The sequence below is a fragment of the Rhinolophus hipposideros genome, assembly GCF_964194185.1.
Source record: "Rhinolophus hipposideros genome assembly, chromosome: 2".
In the NCBI taxonomy this organism is placed as follows: domain Eukaryota; kingdom Metazoa; phylum Chordata; class Mammalia; order Chiroptera; family Rhinolophidae; genus Rhinolophus; species Rhinolophus hipposideros.
In genome coordinates, this window is record NC_138048.1 from 34681271 (window position 1) to 34702708 (window position 21438).

General features: G+C 33.4%; 1 protein-coding gene across 4 annotated transcripts in view; it reads left to right on the plus strand.

Moving 5' to 3' along the window:
- The window catches only part of ALCAM (activated leukocyte cell adhesion molecule), a 191760-nt gene extending 175785 nt beyond the window's left edge, over positions 1-15975 (plus strand). For all 4 annotated transcript variants that reach the window (XM_081066689.1, XM_081066690.1, XM_081066688.1 and 1 more), the window contains one exon: positions 15860-15975. In XM_081066689.1, the coding sequence (XP_080922815.1) occupies positions 15860-15947 (88 nt within the window). In that variant the 3' untranslated portion in view covers positions 15948-15975. The remainder of the gene's footprint in view (positions 1-15859) is intronic.
- The last annotated feature ends 5463 nt before the right edge of the window (positions 15976-21438 follow it).

A 21438-nucleotide genomic window follows, 5' to 3' on the forward strand; every position in this document is an offset into this window, starting at 1 on the left:
GCACTCCCCATTCCATTAATATGAGCTATATATTTTATATCTATTTTAAAAATGGAGACTTGTAGCACGAAGTGCTTAGCAATGGTGCTTAGCCTTGTGAGATTGTGTGTTCATAGCAGAGTAAGGACTTCTGATTTCTCTACTTCTTTGATTCGTATCACTTCTCAGTGGAAGTAAAATTCGAGATTTTTTGATAATGAGAATGGATGACTGATCATTTCCCATGTATGTAGAGTATTAACTGACAATTCCAGGCAAAAGGCATTAACTGACTAAGCCCATTCCATGTCTAATTGTTTAACAGGCAGGAAAACATTCAAGAACCAGAGATAACTTAATAATTACTTTTTTTCTCTTCATCCTCTACTCTGAACATGGTTTTCAGCTCTGAGGAAGTTAAATGTTACTATTTGAGTTCCAAATCCTCTCCTGTATATCTTATAGTACAAGAACTAATGAAAAATTAAAAGAGCAAAAGAGAAAGGAAAAATGTAAAGGCAGCATGATGTAGCCACAGACTTATTCAGAGGTTTATTAAAACCATAATTTCCAGGTTTGTTGTATTTAAGAGACCCCTGGCCACCATTCTTCTTCTCGCCAAACTGGGAGTAAGCATTAACCAGACTTTTGTAATCGCAAAACGCACATTGTCTGAATATTGGAAACTTACCAAAAGATTTATCTGTTGCAACTATGGAACTCATAACTATTTTCATGAAAATTATTGTGTAATATATAGGCAATCTGGAAATCTAAAAATCACAAATACCCTATTAGTTCTGTTTTTATGTGATGCCACGTTATTTCAATAATGGCTCAGGAAAAAAAAAAACAGACAGTTCTAAATTTGGTGGAAGGACAGAAGAGGACTTGCCTATTCTAACATTGACACCTCAAGACACAATGTTGTATGAAGCCTTTCTGGAACCCTTCTCATCAGTATCTCTTGATATATGGAACAGGGTCATGCAAGAAGGTTGATTTTAACTGAATTCTATTTCCAATCAATACTCACTCTAAAATCAAATATGTACTCCGACTGCATTAATGGAACAGATAGTGCTGGAGGATCCTTCATAGCACATTTTGAATGACTTTCCTCATACATCGCTACACAAGCCCCAGCGAGTCCTCCTCTATTTTTCTCTTTTTTGTTCTTTTACTGAAATCCTTAACAATTTAATGGGGTACATGCAATTAACCCTGTTTCATAGCATCTAAGCCTCAGTGAGATTACCCTGCCCAAGATAATACAGGTAGTAGGTATTCCATATTTCATATATTTTCAAATATATTGTGCTGCCTCACCAGGATTTCTTTGGAATTAAAATTTCATCTCTGACTTTGGTGTCCTGCTGGTATTTAATATAGTGCTAGGGATGGAACGGTGTGCCCCAAAGTTCAGGGCTGATGTGGTCTCTCCCCTTTATAAGAAGTCAGGCTAATCCAAGCTTTGGGTCCTTTCTCTTTACCTGCCCATAGCCTGGCAGGTAGCCAGAAGAAAGAAGAAAATAAAATTTCCTATTATTCTCTCAAACCATAAATGATAGAGTGGACTAGAGGGGAAATTAGATAATGTAGAAATGGTGGGGTCCCATCCATTCAACCACAAGGTCGTTTGCCACTCAGAGGGAAGAACCACCACAGCTCCCCCCTCTCCTACCAAGTGTGACCTGACACATTTCCAGAGGAAAATGCTTGTATCAGAATATAATGTTTTCAATTTTTTTAATCTCTTCCAGCCACCTGTATATAGGCATTTCATTTTTTTTTTTTTTAATGTCGAGTGTTCGTTTTAATTATCTCTTCAAAGTTGAAGGGAAATCCTGTTCCCTGAGCACTTGCCCATGGGCCAGGCTGTGTGCTGTCTCAACATTACCCATTTTATGGATACACTCCCCACCATGGTGCTGAAGCATGCAGGTGATATCCTGTTTTCACACATATTCAATATCGTTATGTTTATTTTGATCTCTCGGTCTTTTAAATGGATGGTCCCCAGATTTGTTTTTGGCCTAGATGAAAAGGCCATTTTCTGTTTCTTACAGAGGAAAGAAGGATTCCCTAATTAAGAGGAGAGTTTCTTTGGAGAACCTTAGAAATTCTAAGGCTATAAATGTGAAAGTTGTAATAAGATCAACTATTTCTTCTTGTTCATTTCCTTTTTTAAATCCAGAAATTGCAGACATCGGTCTTCCTGAAATGCAGGGAAGTGCCCTCCTCTCTTCTCTAACTCTTTATTACGCTTGGCCCAAGAGGAAACTCATTCTACAGATAGTTGTGACCAGGGAAGAAGAAAAATAACTATTCTCTTGGATGTGACACTAATTCTCTGTACAGGAATCAGTGTCCAGTTTGCTGGAAGTGGCAATGCCAGGGTCCCAGTCTTAAATCCCCATAGTTATGGCGACCTTCCGTGGTGTGTCCGAGGCACACTGTAAATTAAAAATCACAGAAAATGCACCTCAAACTAGAAAGTATTAATGATTTCTAATGCAGCCTCTGAGTATTCAAATTTGTTTTACAAATTCCTGCATTTGGAATACCTAAAACCTATGATTTCTTTCATGTGTGAATTATTTTGAGTATTATTTTTGTTTTTTAAATACTTAATTCTAATATTTCATATATCTTTTCAAATGGTAATACATCCCAAGACTGTGATATATTGGTTATGCCTGTCACTCTTATCCCCTTCACTTTTCCTACCTCCTTTGTCCCCCACTAAGTTTTTGTTTGTTTGTTTGTTTTTCAACTATATGGTGATGGAAATAGAACTGAATCTGTGTGGTGAACACACAATGTGATACATAGATAATGTATTACAGAATTGTACACCTGAAATCTGTGTAACTTTTCTAACAATTGCCACCCCCATAAACTTTAAAAATAAATAAATACACAAATAAATAATTTTTAATTGAGAAATAATGAACATACAACATTGAATAAGTTTAAGGTGTACACCAATGGGTTGATTCGACAGATTTATATATTGCAATATGATCACCACTGCATCGTTAGCTAACACCTCCATCACGTGAAGTAATTTCATTTCATTTTGTGGTAAGAACATTTAAAATCTAGTCTCTTAGCAACTTTGAAGTGTTAAAAATAAAAGCACACTAAAGAGATGCCACCAGATTAGTTCCCTGACTCCTTGGAAGGAGATCTCGAAATAACTTTATAATATTTGGGGAAATCTCACAATAAAAGTTAAAGAATATTCCAAAAAGTTACTTAAAAGTACCTTGAGCCCTTAATAGGCACTGCATTTATAGAAATAACACAGATGAGGAGTTGAGACGAGGTTTAACTTCTTTGTGCTACTTCATAGCTACCTGGTTTTGAACAGCTCCATGCCTCACCTTTGAGTTGGTGAGTCCCTGTTGCATGCTATGAACTTTCCCTTATACTGTTACACGTATCCTCACACCAGCCCTGTGAATACATCCTGTTACTCCCCGTTTGTAGATAAGCAAGCATGATTCAGAGGAGGCGTTTGGCCAGGGCCTTTCCACTCAGACTTGACACGTGAGAATGTGGCCCACTGACCTTTTCTCTCTACCTCATTTAGAGCTTAGACTAGAGTCACCCCTAGTCTGGGGCTACTCCCACCATTAATTTACTGTGATTCTCTGAATTAAATTTTCTCTCATATTTAAGGTTACAAAATGTTGACTGCTAAAGAAAGGTTAAGACCAATAACCTTCGTGACAAAAACCAGTATGCTGATTTTTATCACCAAGATAAAATATAATACATAATAATTTGTATTTTTACCTAAGCACTCATTTGTTATAAATGCCTAAGCTTGTTCCTCAAACCACTTGACTGAAAACATTTTGCTAAGAAAAATGACTTACATAAGTTTTTGTTTTCTTCCAGTCATCGATGGATTCCTAACCTCTGTAATTCACGTATATGAATCTTTCCAAAATTAAAAAAGACATATCCATAAAATTATATTTATTTTTACCACACCACGTCAAAAGTAATCAGAATAGTATTAAAGGTGTTTGTTTGTTTGTTTGTTTGTTTGTTTGTTTGCTTGTTTTACCTGCTAGGGAGAGCAGATTCTCAGTAACCAAAATGGAGAAATTCATAATAAAATGTATTTAAGTCACATATATATACACTCAATGAATGTCCCCACCTCCACCAGCAACACTATTTTTATTTCTGTTTAGTACATTTCACAGTGATTAACGTTTAGCATATTTGTATAACTGAGTAACTTAGTGCATGGATGCTGGAGCCACGCTGCTGAAATTTCATTCCTGGCTTTGCTCCTTACTAACTGTGTGAGACTGCAAATAAGTTTATTAGTCTCAATGTAGAATAGAGATATCCTAAGGCTACAATAATTTAATATCTGTACAGTACTTAGAACAGTGCTTGACACCTTGAGGCATTTTAAGTGTGTTAGCAGTTATTATTCTGGAGAGTGAGATTCAAAAAGAGTTTTGCTTTTCATTTACCATTTCTTATGGTTTGGTTTTGTAAACTTTAAAATAAGAAATATAATTGGCTTGAAGTGACCCACCTCTTATTCTACAAGTATATTCTACAAATATATTTAATGTTGCTCTTAATGACCTCTGTTTTGTAATTCAGATTGTGAGCAGTAATAGTTTTCACCCTTACTGATATGCGGGAAGATAGGTGATTTACCCGAGTACCACTACTTCCAGAGAGAATTCTCATCACTCCCGCCCTCTCAATTCCTCCTTCTTCTATTTGACACAACTTGATGAAATCACAGAAACTACTCACCATTCCTAGACACATAAATCCAACTAGGAAGTACTTATAATGAGCAATGGAAATGGTATCCATTTTTTCGTTGCACTTTTTGCCTGATTCTTTCAATCCCTGGCCAAGAGGACCATGCTTATCTCTGTATAATGCTTTTATAGTATTCAGATCATATTTGTTTATGTTAAATGTGCAATTACATCTGTTTTGATAAATGCAGATTCGTTTGTAACCATTACTTCAAATCGTAACATAGAGCATTCCCTCCCCCCAGAAACTTCCCTTGGGCTCCCTTCCTGCCTAAACTCACCAACCCTGTTCTCAAAGGCAGCCAGTGTGCTGATTTTTATCACCAAGATTTGCCTAAATCTTGAGCCTCATGTAAGTTGAATTACACAGAATGTACTCCTTTGTGTCTGGCTTCTTTCATTTAACATAATATTTCTGAGGTACATGTATTAATAATTTCATTATTTTTAATTGCTGTGTAGGGTTCTATTTTTAGACTATATCACAATCTATTCTATTGTTTATAGACATTTGCATGGTTTCCAGTTTAAGTTATTATACGGCTAAAATCAACATTCTTATGCAAATATTTTGGTGGGCATATGTTTTCATTCTCTTAGGTAAATACCTTAGAAATGGAATTGCTGGGTCATAGGGTAGGTATTTATTCATGAGAAATTGCCAGACAGCTTTCCAAAGTATGTGTCCTATTTGCAATTCCCACCAGCAGTGTTATGAGAGTTTCAGTTCTTCCAGATCCTTGCCTAAATTTGGTGTTGTCATTCTGTTTAATTTTAGTCGTCCTAGGAGGTGTGAAATAGATCTAATTTTGGTTTTACCTCGCATTTCCCTGAGACCTAATGTTTTTAAGGTCCATCTTTTTCTGTGCAATGACTATTCACATCTTTGCCTATGATTTTATTGGTATTTGTTCTTTTGTAATTGATTTGTAACAGTTCTTTGCATGTTCCACATAAAATTCTTTATCACAGATATATTGTCAATTTGTCCTAGACTGTGGTTTGATTTTTCCTTTTCTTAGTGCTCTTTCGATGAGCAGGTTTTCATTTTGATGAAAACAACTTACAACTTTTTCCTACAATGTTTAGTGCCTTTTATGTCCACTCTACAAAATCTTTGCTTATCCCAAAGTGACAAATATGTTTGTCTGTGTCTTTTTCTAGGAAATACATAGTTTTAACTTTTATACTTAAGGATTCGATACATATAAGATTTTGTGTGTGGTCCATGACAAAGGTGGTTTGTTTGTTTGTTTTTGCTTTAGCACCATTTGCTCAAAAGACTCTTTTGGCCTTGGCACATTTTTAATAATAATAATAATAATAAAATAATAATAATAATAATAATGTGAGTCCTTCAACTTTGATATTCTGCTTGTGTTAGCAGTCTTGTTTCTTTGTATTTCCAAATAAATTCTAGCAACTTTTTAATTTCTACCATTTTTTAAAAAGCTTTGGGGATTATGATTAGTTTAAATTTATAGATAACTTGGGTAGATTTGAAATCTTAAAAATGTTTAGTCTTCCCATCCATGATTATCATATATTTCTCCATTTACTTAATTTTTTTCTTAGTAGTATTTTGTAACTTTTAATGCAGATATTTGACGTCTTATAGTTTATTATTTTGCAGCTGTTAAAAATCAATTGTTTTGTAATTTTTATTTTTCAATTGTTATAGTAGTATGTGAAAATGATTGTTTTTTTTGAAATGTATACAACATCTTCCAAAATATCTTAGTTCTATTAGTTGTTTTGTGAATTCCTTACTATTTCTATATAAATAGTTATTTCATCTGCAAATAGAAATAATTTTACATCTTCCCTTCCATTCTAGATGCCTTTTATTTCTTTTTCTTGCTTTATTACACTCATAGAGACTTACAATACAATGTTGAAAAGAAATGTTGAGAGCAGACATCTTTACATGTTCCCAATCTTAGAGAAGGAATTATTCAGTATTTCACATTATATTTGATGTTAACTTTATATATATATATATATATGTGTGTGTGTGTGTGTGTGTGTGTGTGCCTACCTGGGGTTAGTCAAACTATAAGGTTAAGGGCACAGTCCTCCAGGCTTCCAAGTCTGTCCAAGATTTCTGACCCCAAAGGAGTTAGGGTCCAAATACAAAGTTAGAGTGAAGAATCCACATAAGAACACCCTCACCTCTGTTACAATGATACAAACTCAAGTTCGGGGATTTCTCAAAACTACCTTCAGTTTTGATAATTTTCTAGAAATGTAGAACTCACTGAAAACTTATACTCACAGTTATTTCATTATAATGAAAGGATACATTAAATTAGTCAAGGGAAAAGAAGTGTAGGGCAGAGTCTGGGAAGGTTCCAAATGTGAAGTTTCCTTTGTCCTCAGGGATATGTCACTCTATTTGTATTGATGTGTGGCCAAACCATGTAGTATTGACAATCTGAGAAGCTTACCTGAGCTTTGGTGTCCAGAGTTTTTATTGGGCCTTCATTATATGATTGATTAATTGTCCATGTGTTTGAACTCAGTCTTCAGTTTTTCCCTTCCCCAGAGGACAGATATCACATGGCCAAAAGCACCCTAAATCATATGGTTGTTCTTTCTGGTGGGGCCACCAGACTAAGACTATTGGTTGTTGATGGCCCTAAACTGAGACATGTCCACAACCTAAACTGTCAAGTGTGATCCAAGAGGCCACCATGAATAAGATGGCCACTTCTATCACTCAGAAAATCCTATTTAAAGGTTATCTCCCAGGAGGACAAAAGCCAGACCTATTTTTAAGCAAGGCCAAATTCTTTACCACACAATGTCCTTTAACAGGTGAAAGAAATTTATAATATTCCTAGCTTACTAAGAGTTTTTATCACAAATCATTGTTGAATTTTCTCAAATGCTCTTTATACATTACATTACATTTCATCTACATCTACATTTTTTCTACAGATAATCATATTGTTTTCTCATATTCTTTATTCTTAAAAAATGGTAAATGACATTAATTGATTATTAAATGTTAAATCAGTCTTGTTTTCCTGGAATTTCACTCTATTAGGATGTATCATAATTTTTATATATTGATGGATACAATTTGCAACATTTTATTAAGAATTTTCTTTTGGACTGAATTCATGACAACTATTGGTGTATAATTTTTTTGTAATATCTCTGTCAAGTTTTGGCATTTGAGTAATGTGGACTTAATAAAATGGATGGGAAAGAGTCCCATTCTTCTCTTTTACTGAAAGAGTTCATTACTTTCTTAAATGTTTGGTATAATTTGGTGATGAAACCACATGGGCCTGGAGTATTCTTTATGAGAACTTGCTTTAAAACAAAAATTATTTAAAATAAAATTCAGTTTACTCATTTATTTTGTATTTTAATTGTTTAATAGATATAAGGTTGCTTCTTCTTAAATAAATTTTGGTAAGTATTTCAAGGAAATTATCCATTTCACTTAAGTTGTTGAGATTTTGCAGAAAGGAAAAGTTATTCATAGGAATCTCTTATCTTTTTTGTCTGTGGGTTCTATAGTGATAACACTCTTTATTTTCTCATATTGTTATTTCGTATTTTGTTCTTTTATGTTGCTCAGTCTTTTTAGAGAGTTGTCAATTTTCTTAATATTTTAAAAACTATTGCTTATTTTCAATTTTATTATTTTTGCTCTTATCATTTCTATTTTCTTGTAGTTATTTGAAGTTTAACTTGCTCTTACTTCTCTAATTTCATAAAGTAAATGAAAATTTTAGATCATGGATGTTAGCCTTTCTTTTATAACACGAGCATTTAATTTCAATCTCAGCACTATGTTAACATAAATTTCAGAATGTTGTATTTTTATATTTCTTCAGTTCAAAGTATTTTTAAATCTCCTTTGTGGTTTCTTATTTGGAGTTATGTAACTAAAACTGTATTAAATTCCAAACATTTCTTATTTTCTTCTGTTTTGTTAATACAACATACTCTGTGTGCTTTACTCTTTTGAAATGCATTGAGATTTTATTTATTTATTTATTTATTTACCTAACATACAGTCATACAGTATTTCCTAGTGGATGCTATATGAGCACTTAAAAAATATATATATGTATTTATATATATTTATATATATTTATACATATTTATAGATATTTATACATATTTATAGATATATTTATATATATATTTAGTGGTTGATGGGTACACTGTTCTATAGCTGTATATTAGGTCAAGTTACATTATAGTTTGTTTATAAATCTTTTCATCTTTAATTTTATTTTCAAATTATATAAAATCACTTCACATATAATTAAAAAGGTTATAAACATACACATCCAGTACTAGAGCTATCTAGTTCTAGCTACTTCCTCATGATCATGCATACTGAATTTTGGTTCATTTATCCTATTAGCTACTGAGAAAGGGTTATTAAATTCTCTAAGAATGTGTATCTGTATTTCTCCCTTTAGTTCTGTCAGTTTTTGCTTTATTCTTTCTTTAGATGTATACAGTTACAATTATTATAACTTTTTTAGGTCTTGAACCTATTCTATTAATAATTACGAAATGTCTCTCATTATCGCTGTCATATTACTTGTGTTGAATTTTATATTGCCTGATATTAATATAACCACACTGCTTTCATATGCTTACTGCTTACATATATACCTTTTTCTATCCTTTTATTTACAATTATCTAGCTCTTTATTTTTAAAGTGTATCTCATGTCGCAAGGCTGACCAAACTATGTCTTCCAGTCTCTGCCTCATTTTATAAATAAAGCTTATGGGACCACAGACATACGCATTTCTTTACATATTGTTTGTGTTGTTTCACACTATAATGTCAGAGTTGAAGAATTGGAACAAAAACCATATGGGCTGCAAGCCTAAAATATTTACTATCTGGAACTCTCAGATAAAATCTAACTCCTACTATAGAGTTAAGTCGTCTTGTTTAGTGTAGTCTAACAATCTTTAACTTTATTTGGAGAATTTAGCCAACTTACATTTAACCTAATTATTAAATAATTAACGTTTAAGACTGCCATCTTCCTATTTGTTTTCTAGTTGTCTTCTCTTCCTCTTTTCCTGCTTTCAAGTAACTCAAATAAGTTGTAGTATTACATTTTAATTTCTATACTGGCTTCTTTGTATTATTTTATTGTGGTTGTTCCAGGATTACGATAAGAACTCTTAATTTATAGCATCTACTTGTGTAATAATCTAAAACTTTTGAACCATTATAATTTCATCTAACCTCCTCCATAACATTGTAGTGTAAGGTTTATAATATGTGCAGTTGTAGTGGCTATGTCAACAATAGCAAAGAGGATGTAGGAGGCTACATTAAATAATGTTTCTTTCATATAATACTTTATGAACATATAGTATTAAATGGTTGGTTTTGTAAAAAAGAAATTTAAATAGAATTTATATTTTACTACATAAATATAAGCTTTCTTGAACATCGGAGTTTCCATCTAGTGTAATTTCCCTTCAACCAAAAAACTTCCTGTAATCCTTCTTTTAGCACAGGTATGCTAGTGATGATTTCTTTCAGTTTTCTTTTATTCAATTTAATATGTCTTTATTTTGCCTTTAATGAAAGGGTCTTTTTGTTGGATATAAAATTCTGGCTTGAGAGATTTTTCTTTCAGCATTTTAAAGATCTTGAATTATCTCTCAATAATTATCTGAATGTTTCTCTATACATTTTTTTCCTAATGAGACACCAGTTGTTATCTATGTCATTGTTCCCCTGAACAAGTTTTCTGTGGCTATTTCATGTCCTTCTCTTAATATTTGCTTTTCATTAGTTTGATTATTATGTACTTTGGTGTGTTTTTCTTTTTATCATTCCTGCTTCGAAGTTGCTGAGCATTTTGGATCTGCAAGTTAATGGAGATCAATAAATCTGAGAATATTGTTATTTCTTCTTTAAATATATTTTCTGTCCCATTCTCTTTGGCTTCTTCTACTTGGATTCCAATTATACATACATTAGACTGCTCAATATTGTCCCACAGATCACTGAGAATCTGCATTTTTTCCTACTGTCTTTCTTTTTTGCAGAATGTATAATTTGTCATATTATTGTCCTTAAGTTTACTGAGGCTTTTTTTCTCTCATTTCCAATCTGATGATAAGACAATTTAATGAATTGTTCATTTCTAATATTGTAGTTTTAAGTTGGAGAATTGTTTATGTTTTTTGTGCTGAGATTTCTATCTGTTCTCTCATTGTTACCAAATTTTCCTCTAAGTCTTTGAACATGTGATGTCATAACTGATTTAAAGTTCTTGCCTTCTACTTAGAAAGTCTGTGTCATCCAAGGACATTCTCTGTAGTTTGTGTTACATTTTTCTATTCTTCACATGTATGGTAACTTTCTTATTGTATACTAGTCTTTTGATGGTGATATATTGTAGAGATTCTAATTTCTGTTATTTTCTTCTAAAGGATATGGATTATTTTTTGTAGCAGACAAGTATATTACTAGTTGAATTTTCTTGATCTTGTGAAGTTACTTTTATATTTTATGTGACACATCTGTTTTAGGGGGAATGCTGCGAATCAATACATAGTCTTTACTTGGCTTTTCTGGGATTTTCATAGAAAGACTGATGTATTTGACAAGAACTTCTGGCATGATGACCTGAACTCCAAACTTTGTTTGCCTGTGTGGGTAGTAGCTAAAATCTATGCAAAGTTCTTAGGTTTCCCAGCTGCTGCTTTCTGCTAGGCTATGTGAAATTTCTCGTACACATCCAGTTTAGGGAAGTTATTATATTTTACTCGCAAATTTGGGGTCCTCACCACTTTATGGCCCTCTCCTTTATGAGATTTTCCCCCCTTGATTTCCAGCTTTTGTTCTAGCTAGCCTACGTCTCTGGGAAGTGCTCTCAGAGGAAAAGTTACGTAAAAATAGAGCTCACTCAGTATAAAGGTCAAATTCCCTTCATTTCCTACTTTCTTTTTGTCACTCTCAAGTACAAATAGTTTATTATGTATTTTTCTGAGAGTTTATAATGGTCACAAAAGTAAGGATTAACAAAATAAAGTTTTAAGAAATCATTACACATACCAGAACTTCTAATAATCCATGCTTTATTTCAAAGTTATGAAATCATTATGTCCTCAACCTTAATATACCTTCCTCCTTCCCATGAAGGTCAAAGCAGGTTGAAAAAAATCAAAATTGCAAAATTTATTTATTACATTACTAAATTATTTTTTTACTATTTTTTAGAATATGCCTAAAAAACATTGACACTTTTATTTGTCACTCTCTCCAGTGGCTCCAAACAAGTTGCAATTTTCACTTTAGAGGCAAAGAATAGTAGGTAATGAAGTGAGTTTGAAAGCAAAAAGAGATAGAGAGAGACAGTGACAGGATCAGCAGAGAGAAAAGCAATGGAGGAAAAATCAGAGGGGTGAGAGAAGGCAAGGAGATTAAAAGAAAGAAAATAAGTGAAGAGGCTTTGAGAATCATGTGGCTTTCCTTGATTACCACAATAACTTACTGATTATAGAAATTATAGTTTATAATTTATTAAAATGTAGTTTATGTTGGAATATAAAGTTAGGAGCTATTGGAATAATCAAGGTGCATGTTTATGCGTATAATTTTGTGCAGTTTTGTCTGAAAAGATTGGAGTAAGACATAACTCAGGTTCTGTCATTCAGTGTAGTATCCTCTCTATCTACCGGCCTGTAAGAAAGCAGCTGGGTAGTACAGACCTCATATTGGTGAACACCAATATCATAAAGAACAGTAGAAGGAAATAGATATGAACATAAACAGCCGATAACACATATTTTGTATGTTATGTGTAATATATACTATAGATTTTTACAATAAACTAAGCTAGAGAAAAGAAAGTGTTATTGAGAAAATCATAATGAAGAGAAAATACCTTTATAGTAGGTCAGTCAGTTCAATTCAGTAAAAGAATTATCTTCTGGATGCCTACCATATTCAGTCAATGTATTATGTGCTGTGGATGAAACAGAAAGAAAACATGGTCCTTATTCTCACAGAGCTTATACTCAAGTCAAGAGTACAAAAGAGATTGGCCACATCTTGAAGTGTCATGAGACAGATGGGTGGGGGACTCTGTGAAGAAAAGAGCTGGATCTCTCTTTTTAATGGCTGAAGAAAATGAGACATGCCAGAATCTTAATCAGAACTTTAGAGGGCCATGTCTTAGGTATAGGAGCAAACCAGAAGAAGACTGAGTCTTACTAAAACTTCACCTGAGCCTGAACCTAGCTCAAGCCCTGGTGGAATTGGAGTCATCAGCTCTTCACCTTTATCTGCTTAAGAAGGAATAGTGGGAAGCTTATCTGATGGAAAATAACATTATATGGAGTCTCTACAGTTCCTTTATACATGGTGTCATGCAAAATAAAAAGGACTAACTATGCAAAGAGTCAAGAAAATGCAATCAGTTATCAACAGAAAAAGTAGACAAGAGGATCCATGCATGATTTAGCTATTGCAGTTAACAGACAAGGACATTAAAATAACTATAAATAATATATTGAAAGTGGAGGAAAAGACATCAAGGGAATAGAGAACTGAAATGTATTTCAAATATTTTAAAATCAAATCGACATTTTAGACCTGAAAAATATAATGTTAAAAAAAAAATAAGTCTTTGATGGATGAATTTAAAAACAGATTGGCCACAGCAGAACACAAGAGAAGAGATCTGGAATGCAGATCTATGGAAAGCATCCAGATTGAGGCGCAGAGGGAAAAAAGAATAGATAAGACATGTAAGAGCATAAGAGACATAGGACACACACACAAGATCTAACTTATATAATTGGAATCCCAGAAAGAACAAAGAGCAAGAATGTCCATCACCAGTAAAATAGATAAATAAATCATGATTTATTCACCCAATAATTCCCCCGACTATACAGCAATGAGAATAGAAAACCTACAACTACCTGCAACCTTATACACGAATGTCACAAACATAAGGTTGAGTTTAAATAAAAGGCAGGCAAAAATGAATGCATGTGGTATATATAAATTTATATACAAATTACAAGAACAGGTAAAACTATTCTGTTAAAATTTAGGATTGGGTAACCTTTGTGAGGTGGTGGAGACGGGACAGAAACACACTGTGGCACTTCTGCGTCTGCAACTGTTCTGTTTCTTGATCTGGGTACAGGTTACATTCATTGAAAATTCATTGAATTGTACTTTTATGATAAGTACATTATATTGAATGGATATTACTTTTCAACAAAACAAATTTTAAAAGGATTCATTGATTTATGGAAAGTTCAAGCTTTAAAGAAAGTTCTTAGAGAGCGTCCTATTCCACCGCCTCACATTACACTGTTGAGTTTACTAAGACTTTATTAGCTATTAGTTAAGTAACTTATTAAAGAGACTAGCCCTTAAATCATCTGTGATATATAATGTAATGTATAATGTAGATGGTGTGTGTGTGTGTGTGTGTGTGTGTGTATGTGTATTGGGAGAGAGAGAAATACCATCTATATTATTATATTTGCCTGGAAAATGTATATGTTAAAAGATGTCATTCACTGTGATGTACCATTTTAGTACAAGATAGAAAATATTTATATGATAATATTTTATAACTCAAGACATAGATTCAAACTTACAACGTGGTCTCATTTACATTTTTGAATATCTTCCTTTAAAATGCTATCACATATGATAGGACTTAATCATGTTGGCAAAGTTTGAGGTTGCTCTCCTGCCTTATGCATGAATTTAGAAGGCTATAGTTTAAGCTAAATTAACAATTTTTGAATTACAAATTAAATGTATGCTAAAAATAATGAATGTCCTAGTTTGAATGAACTGTATGTCTTCATTTCACTTGGATATGTGCCATACACCATCACAACCTTCTTTCTAGTAAAGTTGTGATTCTTAGCAAATGAGTTAAAGAATTCTATTTAAAGCATGGAAATACGTTCAGGGAAAATGGGGCTTTCTACCCCTTCTTCCTTAACCAAGAGACACATCTGGGATTATACACTTTCTTAAAACTAGAAGAATTACTAGGAATTATATGGAAATAATAATTTGAAGTACCATATCGCTGTGGTTACCCTGATGTGCTTACAACAGGGATGAATAGGTGAGTTAGTTAGGGAAGGAAGGAAAGAAGGAAGGAAAGAAAGGATATACTTTCGGCAATGCAGTTATGATTTCTCCTGAGTGGTCACAAAACGAAGAAATTTAGCTGTGTGCTTAAGAAAATCTGATTTCAGCTCTTAAAGGACAGAGCCTAGTGTAACCATAAAACCATGTGTAACCATGTCAGCCACTGGGGCAGTGATTTTCTAACTTTAGCATGCAGCAGAACCACTAGGAGGTCTTGTTTATCAAACACTGCATACCCTATCCCCCGAGTTTCTGTTTCCATAGTTCTATTGCTGGACCTCAGAATTTGCACTTCTGTCAAGGGTTTGCTGATACTGCTGATCTGGGTCCACGATTTGAGAACCAAAATATTAGAGCTGCTTTAGCTTCTGCTGCCAATCTTCTGTCATTAACCTTGCTTTTGATTTATTCAATAAAACAGAATCCGCAAACAAAGATACAGGGGATTGGCTCAACCTGGATGAGTAATAGGGAATGCCAAAAAGGAAAAGGCCCTAATGAAACTCCCTCAGAAATTTTTTGCAGAAAGTATTTGCCCAGAATGAAAATTTTGACTATCAAATGATAATAATTACTTTCCAGAAAGTGAAGCGGAAAACAACCCAGATCAAAACATGATGCAATTAAGTATGTATAGTCTGTGTTCCAAACAATGGATTTCTTTTTCTCTTAGCATATATTTACTACAGCCCCACTCACTACCAAGGTGATTTCATTGGAATGCGTTCTGTAACCAATCAAGGCTCACAGATGTACAGTTGTTCACCCTAGTGGTTTGCCTGTATTAGATGTAAAACATCTGCTTTACGAGAATACATTACTGTGAACCCTAAATTTAAAAAAGAACAGTGTGTGTGTGTGTGTGTGTGCCCGCGCGCGCGCGCGCACGTTTTTTTGTGTGTAATAATGTTTATTTCATTCCTTTATAGGACTGCATCAAAACACGTAAACAAGGACCTTGGTAATCTGGAAGAAAATAAAAAGTTAGAAGAAAACAATCACAAAACAGAAGCCTAAGAGAGAAACTGTTCTACTTATTGTCCAGGTGAGCAGACTGTGTGAAGTTTATAGGAATAATTCCCAGGAAAATATGAAACATCCTAGGCAATGAAAGGGAAAGCTTTGACATTAAGATGCTTCATAATAGCAGCTTTTAAAACAAGAAGAGAGCTTTTTGAAAGCAACTTTGTTAACTCAGAAAAGGTGTTTTCAGAAGAATGGAATCTTGACAGTTTCCTTATCTTCCAAAAAATAATTATTGTCTGAATAATTAAAATCAATTTTGAGATCTTAACATTCAATTAGCATTTTCTATTTTAATGCCAAGAATTTTCCTGAGTGCAGAGAAGCTTAATTTTATAAGTTAATAGTTTGGTTTGATGAGAGCTGATTCTAAAACTTCGAATTTATTTTTAAAAGCAATTATAAGAATAATTTTAAAATATAAAAATTTTAGTCCAAGGATTTAAGATACTTAAAAGTGTCACAGTATTTATATAGCCATCTCCCAAATCATTTTAATGAACTGGCTAACAAATTTGTGTGTGTACACACACACACACACACACACACACACACTTTGGCAGATAGTGTGTATATTATATAGTATATGTGTAAGTATATATGTATCTGTACATGCACATATATGTATGCATATAATGTATATGTCAATGTTACATATATTGCATATGTGTATATATAATAACAATATAAGTGATTTTTAAGACAATCTTCAAAAGAGGTAGTCTGTTTCCATGGTATTGCCACTTATAATTGGAGCTTTTACTTTTATTTATGTTTTCATGAGCCAACTAGAGAAGCCATTTGGACAAATTAATTTGTGTGTCCTTGAGAATAACTGTTACTGTGGCTTCCTCATCTAAAGTTATAATCCCCAACAACCACAGTAAAACTTTGATTCATTATAAGTAAATTACAAGTCACAATTTGTGTAGGTCACCAGAGTTAATCCCACAGAGAAGATACGGAGCATGGGAAAGAATTGTAATTGGAAGGATGCACACAGGAAAGAAAAATAGAATATTTTTAAATAAGACATTTTTAAAACCTGTAAATCAGGATCTCAAATTGGGTAAAAGAAGTAAGAACTGGATTTTTTTCCTCTATCCTATCTTCCATTGGAAGCCAAGTAGGCAGCATTTCCACCTGTTTTTTTTTTGTTGTTGTTGTTTTTGTGTGGTGTGTTTTTTCCTGCTTCTCTAGGGTTTATTTCACAATCTTTCATAAACATAGATTTTATGTTCTGTTTTCTTTAAAATCGGATAGAATAAATCCTCGAACAAAAATTGAGCTTGAAGACAAAGCCCACAAAAGAGTGTGATTTGAAGGGATAAGTGCATTTTTTTAACCTGAAGAGAAACAGAATGAGGTATTTTCCCAAAACAACTTATAATATTCATATGAATTAAGGAATTTTCATAAAAATAAAGACTCACCAATTTCAAAAAATTATTTGTAGAAGGGCCATAGCAATGCCTGGGATTACAGATGGGTTCAGGGACAATGGAGGTTTATGAAAGGCTCCTATAATGTAACTCCTGTCACTTTGAGTACAAAGCATCTATTGATGGTGAGAAATTATTGCTATGGTAACTTACCAAATTATGTTTTTTTTTCATCATTTCAGAGAAAAAACTATATAGGCCAATTGAAGCATGAACGTGGATTGTATTTAAGACATATACAAAGATATTGACAGCAATTCATGGTTCAAGTACTAAGCAGATCATTCTACCAAGCTGTCACGGGATTTTAGAGAATTATCTCAAGTCAAACAGTGAAATGAAATTACAAACAATAACAACAAGTTTTGGCAGCCATGATGATAGTTCATATGTTGTGTTTGGTTTGATTTTTTTTTCTTTCTGTAAAATGTCTGCACTGAGGATTTCCTTTTGGTTTGCTTTTATGTAAATTTTTTACGTAGCTATTTTTATACACTGTAAGCTTTGTTCTGGGAGTTGCTGTTAATCTGATGTATAATGTAATGTTTTTATTTCAGTTGTTTATATGGATAATCTGAGCAGGTATATTTCTGACTGATTGCTATCAGTAATGCCCTCAAACTTTCTTACAAGCACCTAAATCCCAAAGGTGGCAGCTTGTGAAGATTGGGGACACACACATTGCCCTATGAAAAGTGTGATTTTTTATTTTTTATCACAAGAGGGGGAGGCAGAGAGTCAGACTGATAAGCACCAGAGGAGCTGATTCTGTGTATGGGCCACGAGCTGACTCTCAGAAGTAAACCACACACGCATATGGACACACATACATAAAAATGGTACTCCCAAACTGACAATTTTGCCTGTGCTGTAAAAAAAGTAACAGAATTTGGGTAGCACTTACCTTTAGAGACACCTGCTAGTAAATTATTTTTTGTCAAAGGAAAAAAAAAATCAATGTGTGAGAGACAGTTTGGAAAAATCATGGATAACATTTCCATTTTCATAGACTACAATGTAAATCACTGTAATTAAAAATTGGTGTTAAATCCTTTGGGTTATCCACTGCCTTAAAATTATAATATTTCCTTTAAAAAAAGATATCAGTCAGAATTGGAGATTTTTAACAGTGGTCATTATCAAAGCTGTGTTATTTTCCACAGAATATAGAATATATATTTTTTTTGGTGTGTGTTTTTGTTAACTACGCTAAGATATTGAATGCACCTTGAGATAATTTAGTGTTTTTAACTGGTACATAATTTATCAAACAGTACATAAAAGTGTAATAATAAAATGTCTATGTATCTTTAGTTACATTTAAATTTGTAACTTTATAAACATGTTTTATGCTTGAGGGACTTTTTAGGGTGGTAGTATAAATGGGAACTTTTTGAAGTAGACTGGATATGAGCCAATAGCTACTTGTGACTAGACTTTTAAACTTTGCTCTTTTAAGCAGAAGCCTCGTTTCTGGGAGAAAACTGCACAGCCATTCTTGTCCCAGGATTTACATAACTTTATAGGGGGAAAAAATGAACATCAGATTTCCTAGTATAGAACACGTGTTCTTTGGGAAGAAAAGGAAAACTGGTGTTTGTTTTTTTTAGATTGATGGAATGAAAAATTATGAAAGCAATGAAAAATAAAGATTAAAATCAGATGGAGATTAGGAATAATATTTTGCCACTTCTGCATTATTTAGAAACATATTATTGTACATTTGTAAACCATTTACTGTCTGGGCAATAGTGACTCAGTTTAATAAAAGCTTCCTGTAGTGATTGGTATGAATTAAATACATAAAATATCCTATTAGACTCGATGCTGTGTAAAATATTACGGGGAAAAGAAAATATGTTATTTTTGCCTCTAAACTTTGATTTATTGAAGTTTTATTTGGCAAGAAAAAAATTGAATCTTGGTCAATATTTAAACCAAAGTGAAAGGGGAGAAACCAAAGTTATTTGTTTTGCATGGCTAAGCCATTCTGTTATCTCTGTAAATACTGTGATTTCTTTTTTTTTTTCTTTTCTCTTTAGAATTTTGTTAAAGAAATTCTAAAATTTTTAAACACCTGCTTTCCACAATAAACCACGAACACTAAAATGAAATCACTTCCATATAAACACTTTTCCTTTTTTTCTTTTGGTGTAGGACAAAGGTTCAAAGTCTAACTCCTAAGATATATTTGCAGAAAGAAGCAGTGACAATAGAGAGGGATATACTACAATGATTTCTTGGCTTCCACTTGAAATGGTTAACTAAGTCCAAAAACAGCTGTCAGAACCTAGAGAGCAGAACATTAAAAACTCAGAGCTCTGGACAGAAAGCAGAAAGTTGGCCAGGGTTAAGGGTATGCATTATTACTATTGAATGAATGCCTGGGTAAAAAAAGAAAGCTCATTTGTGTAATGGCAGAGATATGTACAGCGAGGCTGGGAAGGAAAACCATGCACAATCCTTAACTTCTGAGGTTGCGTCTCTCCGGTTTGACTCTTTGGCAACTGAAGGCAAGTTTTTCCAGTTCAAGTTTCACTTCCAATCTGTGATTACAGGAATTGTATGTGGAAATGGATTAACATACCCGTCTATGGCTAAAAGATAATAAAACTGAAATATGTCTTCACATATCTCTCACAGCTGTCTGCCTCTTGTCTAAACTAGGATGTTTACATATAGAAAGTAGTTGTTTTTATGAAAGAGTAGAAAACTCATTGTGACTCTCCATCTCTCTGGAGAGAATGCGGCAAAATAAAATTGTCCCTGCCTTCCTATTATGTCAGCTGGGCCACCTTAGCTAGTCCTAGATTTCACCTGTGATTGGTTCTGTGATGTGTGTGTTTCTGTCTTCAGTGATAGGATGATACTTATTGTGGGTGTCCCATGTGGCTGTCCTAGGAAGTTAATTAAGAGGACCCTCTCCTATTTCTTCACTTCCACCATTAACAAGGCACCATTCAGTTTATCATTTGGAAATACCTAGGCATGAACTTTCATAGAAATGCTTTCCCTTCAAAATAAGGTAAAGCCAGCTGTGTACATCAGAGAAAGAAATTAATATTTATCGAGCCCATATTATGTACTAAGGCCATCCACACATTATCTTATTTAATCCTTAAAAGTTATAAATAGTATTAAATATTCCCCATTAATAGCTGAAGACTAAGGTTTAGCGATGTTCCAAAACTCCCAAGTGCATTTTGCCTCTAAGTTGGTAAGTTGGGTATCAAACCATCTGATTCTAAAGGCCATCTTGCCCCAGTCTACTATAGTTTCCAGACTTCTTTAATAAAGAAAGCCTCCTTTTCATAATATGTAAAATTGGGAAATATTAACTGACACATGAACTGGTTATACCATCCATAAAAGATTATTCTAAGATGTTCAAATCACATAATAGACCAATATTATATATAATTTTTCAGCTGTATGTGGATGATTAGATATTTTATTAAACATTAAATATATAATTATATGTGTGTAGGTTTAAAACACATGTGTTTAAAAATGTGATGTGACATACATATGATACTTTGTGTGACTTTGTGTGATTTTTAAACATAACATATATTGCTATCATACACTAAGTGCCTATTATGAGACAGGCACCATATTGATGTGCTACTTACACTATTTCATTTGAATCCACTCAACATCATTGTCGCGTCCAGCACGACAAGAGTTGTGGGGAGCAAGGAGGGTTAAGAAAGGTTTCTTAACCTATTGCACAAGGTTAAGAAAGACAGTAGACAAGAATAGAGTGCAAGTAGGGCCAAGGGACTGCAGTCTCAAGGACTGAGCACTGAATCAGGCCAATGCATGGCTTTCATTAGTTAGATGTGGAAGTAAAAGAAGTAAAGCTTGTCAATCTCAAGATCTGTGAATCCCATACATTACAAAAGGAAACTGATTTAAGCCAATCACCCTTGCCTGCAAGCAGCTGAATGATAAGTCCCAGAATAAGTGCTTCACCAAGGGATAAAACCTTTATGCATATGAACAGATGGAGAGCACATCATTGAGTCACTTCCCCTGCAGGT